The 19,892-nt window shown below is 42.8% G+C and overlaps 1 protein-coding gene across 1 annotated transcript in view; it reads right to left on the bottom strand.

The window, feature by feature from the left end:
- Window positions 1–1,868: 1,868 nt before the first annotated feature.
- The window catches only part of LOC120839904 (protein eva-1 homolog C), a 275,051-nt gene continuing 257,027 nt past the window's right edge, over window positions 1,869–19,892 (bottom strand). Inside the window, exon 8 of the mRNA XM_042292064.1 lies at window positions 1,869–5,919. Within this exon, the coding sequence (XP_042147998.1) occupies window positions 5,597–5,919 (323 nt within the window). The 3' untranslated portion in view covers window positions 1,869–5,596. The remainder of the gene's footprint in view (window positions 5,920–19,892) is intronic.

The following is a 19,892-nucleotide window of genomic DNA, read 5'->3' as shown; positions in this document are numbered from 1 at the left end:
GTCATTTGTAATTTTTGAGAATAGTGGACCACCTGAAGCATCTTGGAATACATGTCTTATCTTCTGTTACGGTTGAAAAAACGATACGGTAGCATCCTTGTTCTGAAAGTCCTTACTACCGACCCTCCGCCACCGACGCACGGATTGCAGTCCCCAAGTTTTGCCTAGCATTATCCAAACAGAGACCTCGTGGATTGCGAGCTGATATTGCCGGCACAGGTGCGAGCTGTCCGAGAAAGAGCAGCCTCGAGACGAGTCGCGGGAATACGTAGTCTGGGACGGCACAGAGAGGCCACGTCTGGCCTCCTTCTGGGTTTCGGATCACCAGAGCAACGGGTCATGTTCACGTCGGCTGATGACGTACCATTGAGCCGTGCAATGTTATGGGCCAGCCGCAGATGCATTCGAATATGTGTTGAACTTCACAGCGTGAGTCTTCCTACTATTTCAAGTCAACCACCGCCACGCTCGTGCTGCAACGGAATGTGACTCAGCTTTGACGGCTGGGTGTATTCTGTATGCTAAGGCGAGAGGGGCTGTTAGCAGCGGGCACTGGATGCCAGCAAACAATGACTCAAAAAATCCCTACCTAAGGACCTGCGGCAGAAGATGCTCTGACTCCACTCCTGGCACGCCACCTGGTTCGAGTCCCCAACTACGCAACACTTCTCAGAAGAGAGAAGAGAAAGCATAGAAAAAATAGTTTGCAGAATCAAAAGTAACCAGCATAGAAACACTGCCCCCGCATCTCCTTGACTCTGGTGCCCTCAGGAGTAAAAAAAAAAAAAGCGTTCGAACTTTTTTTTTTTTTGGTGCGGGGGGGGGGGGGGGGGGGAGTATTTCTCAAGAAATGTAACGAAATACATTTTATCCTGATTGTATCGCGATAAAAAGAAACATTCCAAATGTACTTCGATACAGGAATACAGATACTGGTGAAAAAAATGTATCGCGATACAGAAATACCGATACGAAATGTATTTGTAAAATACTATCGCGATACATTTGTATCGCGATACTGCCCAACCCTGACGGATAGGCCGCGGACGCTGCAAAACCCAAACACATCACTCAACAGCGATATCTCTAACGGGTCGCCGTATTTTCGGAAAAGAAGTGCGCGACTGAACACGGCCGATGAGGCCGACGAGAGAACCCTATTGAAAAATGCTATTAGATATTGTATTATGGAAATTGCCACCGCGGATGCATCGCAGTGAAGAGGCAGAGAGCTTTCGAAGGAAAGAAGATATAAAAGCTTTTCTCTTAAAAGTTCTACAGCGAATTTTTTTTCTTGCTCTATTTTTGCGTTTTGGTTTTCTTTTGACACATTTTACGACGTGCGGTAGATGAAATTTGATTTCAAAATCGTTTCATGGTCCCTTTACTCATTTCTGAAGCATTGCAACATTGAGAGGCTTTAGGCTACTGCCGCCACACAATGGAGCGGAGAGCAGAATCAAGATGGAAATGTGGGCAAGTTGGTTCATCGTCAGTCAAAACAGTGCGCAAGGAACGAAGATAGAATAAATAACAAAACAATACAACGGATCTTCCCTTAGTTCATTCTCTGCCTCCGTTCTTTACGCGCCGTTCTGACTTTTTCATGGAGCAGAGTTGCAAAATGGTCTCCAATTTCGGTAGCTGAACCTTTTCTATTATTTACTTACACTCCGCCTAGGTAGCCTAAGGGTGTCTTATATTGAATCCTCATGTGGACTAGTTTTGTAGGCTAACCTGGGTCCTGCTAGGATTGCCCAGATGGGTTATCCAAGTGCAGCTCGACCTACCAGGCCCTTGTTACAAAACTCCAGATTTCGAGCCCACTTGTACGATGCCACCTTAAAGCGAAAACAGTGCAAGTAACAAAATACCAAGTGTTCTTTATTAACATCCTTGTAGAAATGCCTTGAAACAGATGCTATGTTACAAAAATGTGTCCCTGTGTCAACACATAAAGCTTTGGTGACCTCTGCAGAACGTCTATGTACACTTCGCACGGTAGTCCGCTGTGAGGTTCAATGGCAATCTGCATTTGTGTGCTTGGAAGATATGTCGCCCCGAGGTGTGGGATTTGAGCAAGTATCATTCAATACTGGCGCCCACTCGTTAGACACACTTGGCACGTGCACAGAAGACTAGCTGATGTACACATACATGGAGACATAGACTACATACACTTAAGTGTTTCTTCGTTTTTTGTACACTCTTACAGTTAAACCCTGGTGCAAGCCTGGCCTTGAAATTTTGTGTTACCCCTGCCCCACAGCTCTGCCACTATTTTAAGCCTGCAGGTCACGTCTACCAGAAACCACACGTCGAAAATGCAGAGTACAAATTTTTAAAAGCAAAAATGCAAGCTGGTATTTTCGTAATGAATTTATAAGTAAAGGTGCCATGGCCACGAAATCTTGAGTTTGAAAAATAATAAATTAAAAGGGTTCAACAGCCCAAATATTGACAAAACTGAAATTGAAAGCAGAGAGATTGGTTCTTAAAACTTGAACTATGCATATCCTTGCTGCACAATAAATACTGTAAAGTTATCTTACCAACAAGCTAAATTGCCCAATCATTTTTGGTCTGAACATATACATTGAAATACTATTAAATTGAAAAGCTGATCCCTGTTTCCCCACAGTAAAAAACCAGATGCAATATACATATAGAGCCAATGTGACAGCATAAAATTCCCTACGGAGTCCTCTAGTCAACACAGCCTCAGTTCTTAGATTAAATTGAGTGAAAGCAACCAATGAAATTATTAGGCCCATCACTGTCAGCTATTTAATGTTTCCAGGAACTAATATTTAGACTTTAGATTCAGTGGATTCTGTCTGACCACTAGAATCTCTTGCACGAAACAGTTGGTGATTTTTAAGGATTCCTGCTGTGCCTCTTGATTATAAAAGCTAAGAGTTATACAACAAGAAAATGCATCATAATAACTTCTTTGTGCCGGTACCAAGGATAGAATACTTAAACATTATGCATCTCAAATGATAGAAATGTCTCAAACTATAATTTAATGACATATATATAGCTTAGATGTGATTCACAATGTGAAAATGTATTAAGTACACAAAGTGTTGCTGATGTGCTCATGTAACAAGAATAGGCAGCTAGTTAATGTGCATGATTTCTCACTCGGAAGGATCTATATTTTTGGCGAAAAGAAGACATGCAACACACCTTCTCTTCAAGATTGGACTTTTTTCATACCAGTGAAAGCTGTAGAACTGTTTTGTTAACTTCCAGTAACACAGAAACGACTTGAAACAATTACAGCAGATAACGTATCAAATGTCAACTGACAAAAGTTTAGGAATGGCTGGAGCTGAAATTCACAACCAATGCTGCTATATAGAAATCCACAGCCAGAAACAACTATATAAGCTGTTTACTGTGCTTGATTTCTCACTCAAAAGGATCCATCTAGCTTTTGGTTAGAAAACAGAACATAGTATATGTGTGCATACTTCTCACAAGAATGGTTATTTTCAAGTCACAAAGCATTATTTGATGATTTTGTTAACTTCCAATAAAGATAGAAAGGACCTAAAACACTTATGGTTGAGGACAACACAGAGAGTTTTAGTACATCATTCTGATACCTTCATAAACAATACCCGCAAACGATATGATGCATGCACAAAGGCATCAGCGGATTATTGGGTATCAATATTGAAGTCATTGAAATGGTCTACTAAAACTCCCTATAAGTAACCACAATGCAAAATTTAGGAGAGGCTAGAACTGAAATTTCCCACAGATGCTGCTGTACAGAAGCCCACAGCCATAAACAAATAAATTATGTATCTTGAATTACATAACGACAAACATGTTGCTTATCTAGACAAATCTGTGCACTTGTGTAAAAAAAAAACTTCAAGTCATCTGACATTAAAAGTAAGAAACAACCATTATTGCATTTATATGTCCTGGTAGTAGCCATTATGAATACTACAAAGACAACTAATATGCATCCACCTCATCTTACCCCATAGTAGTAGTCTTCAGAATAAAATGAGTTCCTTAATAAAAATTTGTAGATCTCTATTGCACAAACTAATTAAATTTTAACATTAAACCTAGACCACTTCAGTGCATCAGTTTAATTTGAGTACACCACTACAAAGTAGCAGGATGCAATTACCTGCAATTTCGAATGAATATTGAACTACAGAAAAGTGGTCATCTCCCCACTAGAATCGATATGACAGATATATTGCACCAGGCCTCCTTTCACCTGAACAAGAAGCAACTAAAGACTACAAAACGACACGGAAAAGCTGTGCCCCACAAACCTACAAAAAGGCGTGCTCAGCATTTGACACATTACTTCAGCATCCCTTCTCATCAACAAATAAGCAGCACCAGAGATGCCACTTGTAAACACAAGGACCCAAAGTGTGCATGTAAAGCGAACATATCTTTCTTTCTTCTTTGCGAATGTTGCTGTACAAAACATCAAGTATGTCCCTAATAGTTCACAGTAGCACCGGACTTGGTGCATTAAAAATGTTTTCTCTCTCTCTCTCCACCAGGTACTGGCCTGAATAAATATTTCTACAAGGCAGCCGGCCCTAGGTGCTCTTGCGTTGCGCACAAATTGGGAGGTGGGTGCTCGAAAACCACTTTGTTTCATCCTTTTTGTACTTTGTTGAAAAGTGTGGACCACATTGGAGCCCGCCTCTGGTCTCCACCTTGTTGGCATCTGAATCAGTTCCAAGTGTCGCGGTGGCTGTGGTAGAATTTTTGATACTTGCAGGGTTCTTCACGTGTGCATTCACAAAACGTTTGGTGCCAACAAGTTATTCCGGTGCAACATAAACAACTGCTGTATACTTTACAATAGGCTATAAAAAATTTTAATCCCTCGCATTCAGCCCCAAAAATATGCCATGGTTTTTAAAAACCTGAGGTTTCCTAATGTGTTTAGCGTGCCACTAAATGATTGCGACATAATGGTACCTGAAACAAATCTATCGCATAATTCGAAAATGTGACAAGATTTTATCTTGGCTCAACAAGTGAGAACCTCTAAATTGCTCAAGGACCAACTGCTTAAATAAACATCAAATAATAAATTGGTGAATAACTATTCTTACAAACCCAAGGTTGTTCTATGTTCTAATCAGCTCGTCATCCATATCTTTACCGAGCACAATCCTTTATGAGTAGCAAGCAGACACTGCAATTCTGTATTTACATCTGTCCAACTCAAACAATTTTTGGTCTTCATGCTCATTTCTGGCAAGAATCTGTCCATCTTCCTATGCTTTGTGCACACTGTGACTAGGCATAGATCATATGCAATCAAAATGCTCGTTTTCCAGCTTCACCAGCTCTGCAGCACATTTGACAGAGAACACCAAATATCAGTATGCCACAGCAAGTCACTGTCTGCAACCAAAGGTACACAAACAAAACGCACGTCATCCACCTCCAACAAAAATCAAGCAGCTGTCATTGCATCGGTCGAGTGGTTCACAGAGCATCTTTCCTCCCAGAGCGCCAGGGCGCAGTAATATGTGCACGTTTCCCGGGTTTTGGTCAGTTCCTATCATCAACAAAGCACAGGGTCCCTCAACTACTAACTATAATAGTAGTTGTTCATGGAGCGTGACATGGGTGCTCTTGGATGTGTATCACTGTCCTGACGCCTCATCCCAGTCCTGTTGGCGTAACGCACCACCTCGATGGTACTTGTGTGGCGAGGACCTGAAGCCACGTCAAATTGGTCCCCGCCGTCCGAGTCATCGAACGAACACGACAAAGGTTCGGATGCCTTTGTCTTCGCACGATGCCGATCCCTCCGTCGTTGTACATACAGCCGAGCAGACAGCACCATTAGGAAAGCCACAAGGCCGCAGCCAAGGCTGAGTGTAACATACAAGATGAACTTCTCCTTGTTCTCTGTAAGTAAACAAGCAAAACCAGTCCATAAGCATCGACACAAAGAAAGTAGCTCAACAATCTGCATCTCCTCAAAACCATTTCTACAGGCATGAACTTTTGCAAATAGTGATTCCTAACTTTGTTTAATGACATGTTACTGCAAAATGTTAACACAAGTCCAGTATGGCTATGCGTGGCTTGCACAGGACGTCATTTCCGTTGCCCTCCAGAGAAGAGGGGAAGAGGGAGCTCCCCTCTTATCAGGATCCTCCTTTGTGCCTCCCGGATTTGCACACGCGTCGCCATTCTCCTCCCAGAAGATTATAGAAGATTAACCTGTCACTCAAAATTCTTACAAAAGCAGCTTCCCTCTCCTCCTTTTACTTGGTGTTCAAATGTGTGCGATGTGACGTCAGTGCAAGGAGCCTATTGCCAAGTTAGCCACGTGACATGCCTTGTTTGGCTGGTGCTGCCAACCAAATCTTCTATGTTGAACATCCATTATTGCTTATGAAAAGCCATAGTGATTAGAAAAATATTCGATAATAAAACGTTCATGTTTCTCACTGTCGACAATCAAACATTTTCAAGAGTCTCACTGTCAATGCCAGTATGGCACACATTCAGTGCATAAATGAAGGCACAGACTCGCTAATTATTGCTTTCTTCCTGCTTCAGTCAATGGCTTTGTTCAGGACACCATTGCAAAACAGAGCTTCGTCAATGATAAGACAACAAAATCAAATCAAAAGATGACATTACAACTATACTCATATTCAAATCCAGAACTGTAGAAAAAAGCCCGGCTCCTAACGGAACATTATTATTTTCTACCTTCATGTGTTGATTAAATATATATGTAGGTATATCCCAGATTGTATTTATGATACTTTATCAAGACATACACGTTTCAAAATCCAAAATAATTGTTTCTTCATTTGATAACCGAATATTGTAAGAACTACTTCTCATAGCACAAGAATAATGCACAAAACTTCTTTCTATTTTTGATATGACGAGAACAGAGATGTGGCAAACATTAGAAGGTTGAATTGAAAAGGTTTTTAAATATTCTAACCTTGCCAAAGTTCAAAGTCACAATGTTCACAACTCACAATCAGGTTCAAAAGATAAAAAAATTTAAGTTTTTGAGGTTTCTGAAAGTTGATGTTCGATTTTTTTTAAGTCCTTTCATGTTCAAGTTCATAACATTTGAAGATTTCACATTTACAAATGCGAAGTTCAGAAACTTTGGATTTCGCAGTAGTTGGAGTTTCTCAGTTGCAAGTAAACATTTTGTAGATTCAACTGAAAAAAATTGAACACTGACAAAGTTTTGAAACAGATTGTTCATGGCAAAGCCATCACTGCAATAAGCTCACTAGCTGGCTTGGCAACTTGTTTTGCCTCTTGGAGTTTGGAGTCAGTCTTCTATGACAATGACTGTACTTTGATTACTTGAGTACATGTATGTTTTAACAACTGCATGTACTTGTCCACACATTGCAAGTGTGCTTGTCAATATTTTGCAGCAGAGGTGTTCAGACTGGTAGGTTCTGATTGTAGCATGCTTTCAAGGCTAGGCCTGGTAGCCTTCAATTCATCTGTGAATCGCCTCTAAGTCCTAGATGTGTTTCAATGTTTACCAATCTTTTGAACCTTGCAGGTTTGAAGTTTGACATACCTTGCAATTTTCACCAATGTGACATGTATGCATAAGTTAGAAAACCTTTGAACTTTTTAGACCCTTTGGCTTAAGGGGTGACACCACCTTCAAGTCGACTTTTAAACCAGTTTCTCAATATTGATGAAATTTGAAGGGTCTATTCATCTCGTTGCCTAAATGCACTCTATGAAATTTCATCTCTGTAGGGCTATTTTCCGATAAGCTACAGGGGCAGATACACAGCTATTGATGTAAGTCGCCTCACTTGGCAAGGAAATCTATCGTATAAAATTGATGGAGAATATTGAGCATTTCTAAGCATCAGCCCTAACTAAAACATATGGTTGGTGGAACTATCTATTTTTTACCTTAAAATCCGTGTTTTTTCTATGCAAAATGTTAATTTGAAAAGCATTCCCCATAATGGGGCATTTTTTCCTCATCAAAACTCTGCTTTTTGGCAATAATAACTTTATTTAAATAGAAAAATAAATATCTAGCCCCATTTCTCATTAAATTTCAGTTCAGAAACATCCACAGCAAAGAATACATTCGGCGATTTATTGAAATGATAGATTTCCTAAAATGAAAGTTGCTGCAAAAAAGTGAAACTAAGAAAAACCTGTTTAAAGTTTCCACACCACTACATTTGCTTTTACTGGTGGTGGTGGCAACTAAAAGGCAATAGCGTAGATGGTGCTTTCTGCTTACACCCAATCTCCAGCATGGCTCTGATGAGTGAGTCCGAGCTTAAAACGCTTTCTTTGGGTGTCATTTTGTGATCGGCATGTGGACATTGCTTGTGAAATGAGTGAGGAATTGGGTATGGCTTGCAATACACAAATTAACGTCAGCAAGTATGGGCGGGGCAAGCATCATCGAAATACAAAGCAGACAAACCCACGTACGTGACATTCTATAAATGAATGCTGGTTTTAGTCAGTAGTTTTGTGTTCAATCAGGGTGGGCTTTTCGATTCTTGGCCATATGCATAGCCTCTTCTACATGAAAGCTGGAATTCTATGGTGTTCTTGCTCAAATAGAGTTTAATTTCAAACAAATATATTTAATGTACTGAAACTCTGAAGAAATGCTCCTCCCAACGAGAGTATGATCATCATTCTAGGGCATACCGGTGCAAAGCTACAGCAGTTTGAAAATAGGAAACAAAAGTTTCACATTTCAAAAACATGTGATTTTGCATCGTTGGCTTACCGTAAATGTTTTATTTCTCCGTAAATACTCCAGATATTGCAATGAAAATTTGCAGGAGTATACACTATTAGTTGTGGAACCACATTAAATAGGAAAATTCATTTTTTTCTTAAAAATTGCAGTTTTAAGGTGGTGTCCTTTCTTAATTTTCAAACCAAGGGTGTGAAAAAGGATAGCAGCATCTCTAATGCCAATGCTGTATAGTAAATTGACCATAAAATTAATATGTATATATATATGTATATATATATGGAGAAATGTACACTTAATTCTAACAAAGAGATGTTTGGTTGGTTTCGAATGCAATGTACATGTTTTTCTCATTTGCAATTGAATAAAAAGAGCCTACCATAGTATACCGTGCATCTGCCCATCTCACACTAAGTGCCCATTTCCAAATTTGTAAGATCTGAGAAAATATGCACAGTATATTAATATGTAAAATTTATGACCGGACAAGCACCCATCCCCCCGTTTTTCGCGATTATTTCCAAATTTTAGGGCACTTGCCCGGTATTTTACGGTACCTATTTTTGTTAGGTGATTCCTAACAATGATATCAGGACAAGCAGAGATATGTTAGTAAAAAAAACCTGTCCTGACTTTTTTTGATTATATCCCCACTTTCACACTGCCTGCATGTACAAGCACAATATACCGTAAAACACTGAGAATGCATCCATCTCGCCTTAAATGAACGCCTATAGCCTACTTTTGAAGCATTCTACATTTAACCCTTTAAGCACCAGTCAGTTTTCGAAAAAATGTAACCAAAATGCAATTTTTTTTATTGCACACTTTGATAGAAGAATTTTTCCTTATTTCAAGCATATAAGACATGGGCATAAAAGTTTAACAACTGAAAACCAAATTTGATCTAATCTTAGACCATATGAGGCAAAAAAAAATTAAAAATGGGGGCCGAGACGGCATCAGGAATTCCGTAGTTGAAAAACAAAGTTCTAAAAACTGGAAATGCAGACTTCTACACCCGTTGGAGAAGAACTCCATAAACCTTCAAAACTGTGCCTTCGTGTGGTACACCTCGAAGCATGGGATGGCGCACAGTCCCACGCCACAGTCCTTGCACCAGTAGCGCGTTTCTTTGCGCACCTTCTTGTCCCCACCACCTCCTGCCTCGCAGCACACGACGCACCTTCGTGTTGGCAGCTCCTTTCCAGGTGTCGGTGGGATGTAGGACACAAAGTGTCTGGCGGTCAGACGCAGCAAGCTTGTGTTGGACGGACTGCCTCTCATGAGGGTGCGGTTCGGATCGTGGTACTTCTGGACCATTCCTTCGACCAGCGCCAGCCGTAACTCCAGGTGGCTCAATTTCTCGCCTTGTTTCTGGTAGAGCGAAAATGCGTTGAAGACTGCCATGTCCAGGAGGTGACGAAAAATCTTGTAATAAATTTTTTGTCGGCTTCTGGTAGTAGGGTAGTAGGAAAGCATCTGATCACTCTTGTCAACACCAGCCATGGTGTGGTTGTAGTCGATGACTACAGCTGGTTTCGAGACTGTCTCTTTCTTCCTATTTACCATTTCTGTCATGGTGGCATCAGTGGACAGCAAAGTCACAAGCTCTTTATTCCTCCACTGGAGTGCACTTTCCACGCTGGTATGCCACAACCCTTTTTGAGATTAGCATCTTTGAGAGGTGGCATATCTTTGCGGAATGGTCGCACAGTGCCGTAGACGTCAGTCTTGCGGCTCAGAAGTTTTTCAACCAACTCCAGCGACGTGTAGAAATTATCCACAGTAAGGCAATAGCCCTGGTCCAGCAGTGGCTCCATTAGTCTCATGACGACTTCCGTCCCCATGGCGCTTGCCTGATCGTCGACGTCAGTGCCCTTGCCTGTGTAGATGACGACGTCCCATATGTAGCCGGATGCTGCCTCACACAGCACATAGAACTTCACGCCGAAGCAGGACCGTTCTAGCGGAAGGAACTGTTTCCAGGAGAGTCGTCCCTTGTAGAGCATGAAGCTCTCGTCAATGGATATATTCTCTTCTGGCATGTAGCTTGCTTTGAAGTGCTCTTTCATGAGCGACAGCACCGGCCAGATCTTGCCAAGTTTCTGACGCGCTTGCCCCACTTCACCAGCATCATCTTCGTTGTTTGCGAAGTAGAGAAACTTCATGAGCAGAGTAAATCTGCTCTTACTCATCAACTCTCCAAACACTGGGGTTTCAATCACTCTGCGCTTTGACCAATACCACTCGACAACTGGCTTGTCTACTATTCCCTCTAAAAGCAGCAGGGCGAAGGAGACTTTCATTTCTGCTTCCGCGCCTTCACACGGGAGTCCCTTGAGATCGGTGCGGTCGCCAAGTGTTGATTGGCACACCTGTTTGTTTCCTTGACGATCTGAGTCATTACGTCCGGGCTCAGCAAGAGTTCCAAGTACCCAACATCGTCGAGGGTGTCATTTTCGTCGAGACCAGCGGAGACACCCGGCGTGGCAGTAAACGGAAAGCGGGGAGGAGCTCATGGAGGATTTGTCGTGTCCACCTTTGTCCAGTCCCGCGCCGAAGCAAGCACCTCATCGCTGCTAAGGTCCGAGTCACTGGAGCTTTCAAACTCTTCCGCGGACTCTCCGCTTCCGTCGCTATCGTCTAGCGCAAAGTCATCATTATCCGAACTAGAAAACTCATCATCAACTAAAGAAACGCGCTTCCGAAACGAGCGACGCATGCCACCACTCGAAAGAGACGCCATTTTTAAAAACCCATGTTGCCGGAGGAGCACGATAGATTCTCAAAATGATGCCAAAATTAGCGAAATTTCGGTTCGCTTTTCCTCCTGGTGGCTAGCGGGAGAACTATATTCTCAACGTAAAAATAGACTGGACGAGCGTGCCTCATCGCTGGCACTACAGACGCGGGCTGAAACGAGCGGACGAGCGACGCTCGTCCTCGGCATTTTCGGGACGAACTCCGTGGACGAGTCAGACTCGTCCACGGCGTTTAAAGGGTTAAGCAAAGGACATATCAAGCACCCACCCCACCTAGCTTCTGAGCCCACCAAGCAATCTGAGGTGTTCTTCCACAGCAGCTGCTTCTCCAAGAAGTCGGTGCAAGGTGGTGAAGCTTTACACATGTGCCTCAGTACAAATAAATAAAGCTTGATGAGAGAGCACCAGAGTGAAGTGGGCTTGACGAGTATAATGGCTGCTTTAAAATTAAGAGTTAAGCCAGACCCCTATAATTCTACTATTCTGTTTTATCACATCAAACAAGGGTCTATCACAGCATGTGCAGCTTACCGTAGAATACCGCGCATCCGCCCATTCCACACTAAGCGCCCACCCCCAAAATTTGAAACATCTGAAAAGATATACACAGCAGATATATATGTAAAATTGATGACCTCACATGCACCCATCCCCTATTTTTTCGCGATTATCTTCAAATTTTGAGTGGGCGCTTGCTTGGTATTTTATGGTATGCATTTTTTCCCTCAGACCGAACAAGCACCCATCACCATTTGTTTTGTGATCATCTGCCACTTTTAGGTGGGCACTTGCTCAGTATTTTTCAGTAACTAAGATAGATTTTCCATCTAAGTTATTCTCTTTTGAGCAAAGATATGCCAGAAGAAAAGATAATTGCAAAGGTGACACATGAGAATCCTTTACACAAAGTGCATGCACTAGCAGAGGGGTTTTTAACCACTGACATTTTTAAGCCCTTGTAACCGCTCCCGGAGCAACGAAGAAAAGGGGGTGTTGGCTGATTATGACAAAAACATTAATTAATAGAGCTAACATAAAGAACTGAATATTGGTCGACCCCTTCAAAGAAGTAGAGATAAACACAAATATATGTGGGTATACATAACTGCACACAGGGCATCTTGCCGTCGCCACATCTCTGCTCATGTGGGCAAACACATGCAATTCCATGCTTGCCAAAGTTCCCATCGCATGCATGGTGCACATGTTTGCATGCATGAGGCCTTAGCTAGGATGCTATGCTTGCAATTGTCTATAGCAGTGGTTCTCAAGCCTGGATGTGTTGAGGACCCCTTGGCAGCCCGCCAAAGTGATGGGGGACCCCATGCCAGCGGGAGAGGGGGTCGAAAATATGACAAGTGGTTGCAGTGAGAAAAGGGCATCCTTTTTGTTATAGACAGGACAAGAAAGAGGCATCAAGTAAAAGGACTAAGATGGATAGATGATAATGATTGTACCCTTTATAATGGGCTACCTGGCCAGGGTTCAGAAAACATTTTTTTTAAGGAAAAGAGCGACGGGGGGGAGGGTGGATTGAGGGTGGAGGAGAGGGCTTTGCAGACCTCTAAATTGGCTTCACAGACCCCAGCCAGCGGCTCCGTGCAAATCTTTTGAGAACCACTGGTCTATAGGATGACCCTGATTTTCAAGTGGAATTAGGGAAAAATATTTGTACGAAACTCTATTTCAAGCGTCTCAAATCACCCTAGCTAAAACTCATATGTCGATCATGCTGACTACCTATGTTGCTGTACAAACATGAAATGACTTTTACTAATATTCAAGGAAAACTTTTGCTCTTTAGTGCATTTTTTATTGTTTATTTCTATTATAGTTTTCATTGTAAGACTGATAGTATTGTGAACAAAAACTGTTGTTGAAATTTCTGCGCAGGCTGTTGTTGAAATGTGACAGTATTTTGCACCATTCTGTAGTGAAGAAACGCTTCTTTATTGAACTGATTAGGAACTGCTGTGGAAATCCTAGGCATATTTTCCGTCAACGTCCATGAAATCTTTTATAGCATTTAAGACCAATTCACAAAATTTTCCTATCTCCTTTCTGTAGACGGGCATGCTGTAACCTATCAACGGCTTTTGCTGTAGTATTACTGCAATTAAAATGTTTATGTCTATACCATGGGACTGATAAACTGCCTAATGAACTGAAATGATTTGCATAAAACCAACCCAGTCAAAAGACTTCAAGCCAGCCAAGCAGGCAAGCAGATACTTCAAAGCCTTGAGTTCAACACAATGGGCCTAGAGCAGGGGTCTAAAACTCACATTAGGAGCAGGGCTGCATCCAGAAATCCTAGGTTCGCAAGGGCCGGCACGTCATGAGCGGGGGAGGGTTGGATTTGCAATTGTCGCCATTCGGAAGTATGTGACGTCCAGTTTCTGATTTTGACCAACACGGGGTTCATGCCAGATGCCATCATGAAATCTGCATCAACCATGCTACAACTCATTGCCGCAAAGTTTATCTGAGTAAATTATGCTGCAATTCGCAGTATTACAAAGATAATGTCCAACAGAATCTTTGAAAGCCAAGATATATTTATACATGTGGACCACAAATATGGAAGCTAAAATTCTATGACACTGGCTTGACACCTGACAATGCTTAGCGGCGACAAAAAAATCAATGTACGCCTTTAACTCTTCTGCGGAGATGATCCTCATGATCGATTGTAGATGTTCGTCGGTCATCTTTGACCAAGTGTCGACTTGTTCACCTTTAGCAAGGAAAACAGTTGCTCGCACAAGTACGTGCTCCTGAGCATGGCGATTATTCTCACAGCTTATTGGCACAGCGAGGGGAAGTTTGCCTCGTCGAGGAACCTGTAGAACTTTGGGACTCCGACGTCCTCAAACTTCTGCTTGAGTACAGTGTTCGCTGCAGTTCAAGCAGTTCCATCTGTAGTTCGGGTGCAACGTCGTCCACTCGCACTGAGAAGGGCAAAGAAAAAAGTTTAAATTCTCTTGACAGGTTGCTCATGTCCTGAAACCGTTCTTGGAATTCTTGTTGGAGATCATGCAGGAGGTCCGAAAAGGTGTCGCACAATTCTTGGCTCTCGTGCCCTGGTGACTGGAGCGTCGGAAAATGGTCGGGTTTGAGCAGCCTCATTTGGCGCTCCCAGAGCTGTAACTTCGATAGCAACGCCTGGATGTCATCATACACTGTCGTAATAAGTTTGTCCTTCCAATGAAGTTTCCCATTTAGATGGTTCAGGTACTCAGTGATATCCGTGAGGAATGCGAGGGAGCAAAGCCAGCTGGAGTCGAACAGTTCAGCGACGGCCTTGTTTTTGCTCTTCAAAAAGGTATCAATCTCGTGTCGAAGATCAAAAAACCTCTTCAGAACTTTCCCGCGACTCAGCCACCGTACCTCAGTATGGTCTGAAATTTCACTATGCTCGCTGTCAACCATCTCCAACAGAGATACAAACTGTCGATGGTTTAACGCTCTGGAGCGAATAAAGTTTACTGCACCAAACACAATGTCCATGACTCCTTTCATCTGCAGTGACTTCCTGCACAGTATCTCTTGGTGTAAAATGCAGTGGACTGCTGCAAACCGCTTGCTGATATCCAGTCCAGTGAGTTTCGTCCTCAATCGTCCAACAAGGCCGCTTTTCTTTTCCACCATTGACAGTGCACCGTCGGTTGCAAGGCACACCAACTTCTCCCATGGCAGCCCGGCATGATCAACCACTCTTTCGAGGACGGAAACAATTCAACACCTGTGGTTGTTCCCTTCATTGGCACTAGGTCCAAGAGTTCTTCTGTGACGTCCAAATCTTTGTTTACGCCCCTTACAAAAATGGCGCACTGAGCGTTGTCAGTGATATCAGTGCTCTCGTCGACGGCAATTGAGAATGCATTGAAGCCATTGCATCGGGTGAATAATTCTTTCTCAATGTTTTCACTGAGCCCATTAATTCTTTCTGCCACTGTGTTTGGGGAAAGGCTTATTTTCGCAAATGTCTTCTTCATGCTGGGACAGACAGCGTCAGCAACCTCAAGCAGGCACTTTTTTATGAACAGGCCATCAGTGAATGGCTTGGACGATTTGGCGATAAGCTCGGAAACAATAAAGCTAGCTCTCACCATTTCGGCGCTTTTTTGACCGCCTTTTGGAAGAGGTCTTGCTGTTTTCCCAGCGACGCCTTAAGTTGGGACACCGTGTTCTCACGGATCTTTCCAATGAGGGCTTCATACTTCTCTTGATGGCATGACATGAAGTGACATCGCACATTATATTCCTTTGGCACAGCTACAGTCTGATGACAAATTAAACACAGCACCTTGCCTCGCGATTTTGTGAAGAAATAGGATAGTCCCTATTGCTCTTGAAAGAGCCGCTTCTCATCTTTAACTTTGCGTTTTGCAGACGGCTTGGACAACGACATCAAGGTGTCTGCTTGAGAGTTTGCGTTGCGAGACTGAATCGTTCGAACAGAACGCAACAACCTGTGCTGATCACTGCAGATCTTGGGTGCACAACGCCACCGTCAACCGAAGATCACTCTGGGCATGGAGAGGGGGTGACTGCATGGAGGGTAAAATGCTTTTCCAAGAACTTGAAGGGAAGCATACAATGAAAGAATTTACCAGTTTCGAAAGAAGTGACTCTACTGAGATAAACTTGGGTGCAAAGGATATGTGAAGTGACAATGAACACAAAAGGGAGGTTGGGAGAACCCAATTATTGACATAGTTATACTCCGTTCATTCCTAAGCTGACAGTGCGCTGGAGGCTACCTGCTTGCCGGACCAATTTTATCGCTTGACCTCGCTCAACGCGCAGGAGTGCGCGGAGAGTGGAGTGGTCACATGGTTCAAGGCCGACAGTTGAGTGATCCAGCGTGCGTGCAGCTTGAACCGCACTGTCAGCTTAGGGGTGAACAGAGTATAGGAAGAAGGTGGGGTGGAATGGAGGAGGAGATTAGTTGCCCCGGATAAGCCATCCGCATATGTGAAGGTGTGGACCAGGATTATAGGAGGCTATGCTTCCACACTTTGTGCCAAAGAATCTTGGAAGCCCTTTGCTGATGCATCAGCTACTCCATCCGGTCCGACTATCTATTTTTAACCAAAAGTGACCCTCTCTCTTCCACAGACATTATTTCATGACACCGTGCTCTACATTTCTGTCATGTATTCTGGCATAAGGTCAAAGTCGAACAGCTTGGATTTTTATTTTTTAGCAAGCTTTTTAGACACTCGGTGTGAGCGAAAGTGAAAACATCATTAAAAAAGCCAAAATTAAATAAAAAATAATATTTTTTTTTTCACTTATGCTTGGCTTTGCGGGCTGTAAGCAAACGCTGGGAGGGCCGCATGCGGCCCGCCGGCCGAGTGTTTTAGACCCCTGGCCTAGAGCCTTGAAGGATATACTACCTCTCTAGGATCTCCTATGCTTAACCAATGGCAGGTCCCTATTGCAAAACATGGGCTCGAGCCATCCAGAAAAAGAAGAAGCACCATGGCAACATCTTTCCGGGACACTCAATGGACGACGTTGATCGACCATACTTTACGGACACAGCACTAGACAATGGGAGAACGGTGGTGGCCTTCTTTCAAAACTGGACCTACCATCCTCATCTTTTAAGAAACAGTGACTTTGGGAGGTGTAGCTGGAGGCAATAATGTGGGCAGCATGCTGCATGGTGAACCATTCGAAGAAGGTGACGGTTGAGGTTTACACTGACTGGCAAGATGCCGACTGTGGCAAAACGGCTCACAAAAGCTCCTAAGTTTGACACTTGTAGACCCTCCCAAAAGAGTACAAAATACGACAAAGATCCTTTGTTATCCTATGGGTACTCTGCCACAACAACGTGCCCGGGAACACATCAGGCCACAGACGAAACACTAGCTTTGGGCACCAGAACCGACGTACATTCACAACAGTAAGAGTACGACCAAGAGGAGAATCAGCTCCAGTGCTGTAATGAGCATAAGAAGGGCTGGAAGTTACGTTGCCAACACAGTCAATGATCCTAAACTCTTACACTGGCCGTAACCAAAACCGAGCAAACCAGCACACACCTTCTCAAAAGTGATACGGCCCCGACGCCAGCACTCTGGGCTACAATCTTTGGAGAAGATGCAGAAGCATCGCCGCACTGTAAGACGTGCAAGCTACCAAACTTTGCAGCCCATATCTTGTGGGTCAATCTCCAGCACAATGACATTGGGAGAGAGGCCACGACAAAAATCCAGAAGAGGCCCATCCCAGGTCATACTGGGAATGGACCCGCAAACCTGGATTCCAGCCAAGTGATGACCTCAGCCTCCTAAATTGGATAGTGAATCCAGGGTCCACAGTGGGACTTATCTTGGAACTATAAAAAAGGTAGACACCACAACAGTAGCAGTCTGACCTTCCATCACTTCTTGCTGGTTCCTCCGCCCACTCTAAAAAATTACTCCCCCATGACCCGCACCCACTTCTCTAGCAGAGGATGCAAAGAGCAGAGCAGAGGGTTGCAATTTTCCTCATTCGAACAATAACAATATTTTAATTCAATCAATCAATTTATTAATTTCTTACTATATGTATACATAAACATAAAAGTGGATGCTGCCCACTCTCAATACATGCACGTTCCACGGTGTCAATTGGCAAAAGGAATGTTATGGCATTTAATGACTACCAACTTCATCGGTCTTCCCTTTGGTGTAGTGGTTCCGTGTAGGGCTCACAAACTCGGGGCCATTGGTTCAATTCTCCTCAAGGGATTTTCAACATTTTGGAATTTCTTCTCAATTTATCCTCTTGTCACTCTGCCATGCATGCACATTTGTTAAGTTGGTTACAAACAGAGGGATGGACATGAAAGTGGGTAAGGTTTTCCCATAAATGCTGTTGCATTTGAAAGTAAAGAACTTCAAGAGAAGTCAACCATCTGTCTCCCTGCCATGATACCAATGCAGCGCCACTCGTGTCAAGCTTCACCGCTGTGCACATGGGTGTTCGGGAAAGCTGGAACACTTCTGTCAGCTCAATGGGCTTGGAAATTTAGCCCAGAAAAATGTATGTACAGTAAGCACCTAACTTAAGACAATATTATAAAAAATTTTCATCTATAATAAAATAAATATTATTTGCTAGATTAATATAGACCTGCTTTACCGCCACATACAGAAGAAACGTCGCACAAAAGTGCAATGCTTTATTTATATATGAAGAACATTTTATTACTTATATGAACAGATGAGCGACAGTTATGTAGGCCTTAAAGGGGCACTGACACCCCAAAGGTCGTATTATTTTTTATTGTCTGAAACGATGCAAGTTATAGTCATAGACACGCAAAAAAAACCGCAACGCGAAAAAAAATTCCCTTGCGCGCGCACGCGCCTTTTTATTTTTGGCGTTTATATTTCCTTGCTTCTTTTGATCGGTAACGTCAAAAATCAGGAAATTTAGAAGCTTTGTAGGCGACATTTCTATAACATTTAATAACGGCAATCGTAAAACATGTTTTTTAACGCAATTGCGAACGCACTACGGCCCCTCTTTTTGAAATACCAAAAATCAGATATCGGTGTGATGTTGCTTCCTGGAATTGTATCCTCCTTCGGAAAACTTGGCGGCGCTCCAGCAGAGGCAAACCGCTTTTTTCACGCGCCTGCTCCTATCTTGCCTGCTCACCCCCTCCTCGCTTCGGGTTGCTGGGGCAACGGCGGAGGTCCCAAAGAAAATCGAGTCGCAGGACACCACAAAATTTGACTCGCTGCACCGGCGCGGATCACGCGGGAACTTCGAATTCGGCATTTGGAAATTGTTTTTTTAATTCAGAAATACTGAATTCCCAAGTGTGAAATTTTGAGGGTAATGTCCCGGCATCGTTTTTAATCGTTTCGGATAATAAAAAAAAATATGATTTTGATGTGTCAGTGCCCCTTTAAGGATACTTTGTTGAACCCCTAAAGATCTGCTGACGCCCACATGCAATGCCAGCATGGCAACAGCTCACTTGGGCAAAGGCATTGCAGACATAAATAATGTACAAAATGCAAAACCTTTAAATTTTCTTCACAATATTGAGAGAAAGCTTGTATTAATAAATTTCAAATTACAAGTTGTAAACCATTTCCTCTATCCAGGAGGCTCTCTTCGAAACATTGGAGGAAGCCAGCACTACCAAACCTAAACTGTCTCACTTCGATGCAACTCTACCATATGCTAGGTAAACTAACATCTTACGTCCTCTTGAAATTATTTCTGTTCATTGTCTGAGCTAACTAAGCTCCTCTTCCTTTCACAATACTACTAATTTGAAAATCAATTTTCTTCTATGCAATTCGTATCTGCTGAAAATTTTAGATGCAAACTAACGTGTCAACAAACACCAAATA

Source organism: Ixodes scapularis, unplaced genomic scaffold, assembly GCF_016920785.2.
Source record: "Ixodes scapularis isolate PalLabHiFi unplaced genomic scaffold, ASM1692078v2 PGA_scaffold2__306_contigs__length_199485367, whole genome shotgun sequence".
Classification (NCBI taxonomy): domain Eukaryota; kingdom Metazoa; phylum Arthropoda; class Arachnida; order Ixodida; family Ixodidae; genus Ixodes; species Ixodes scapularis.
This window is presented reverse-complemented; position numbering and strand designations above follow the sequence as displayed.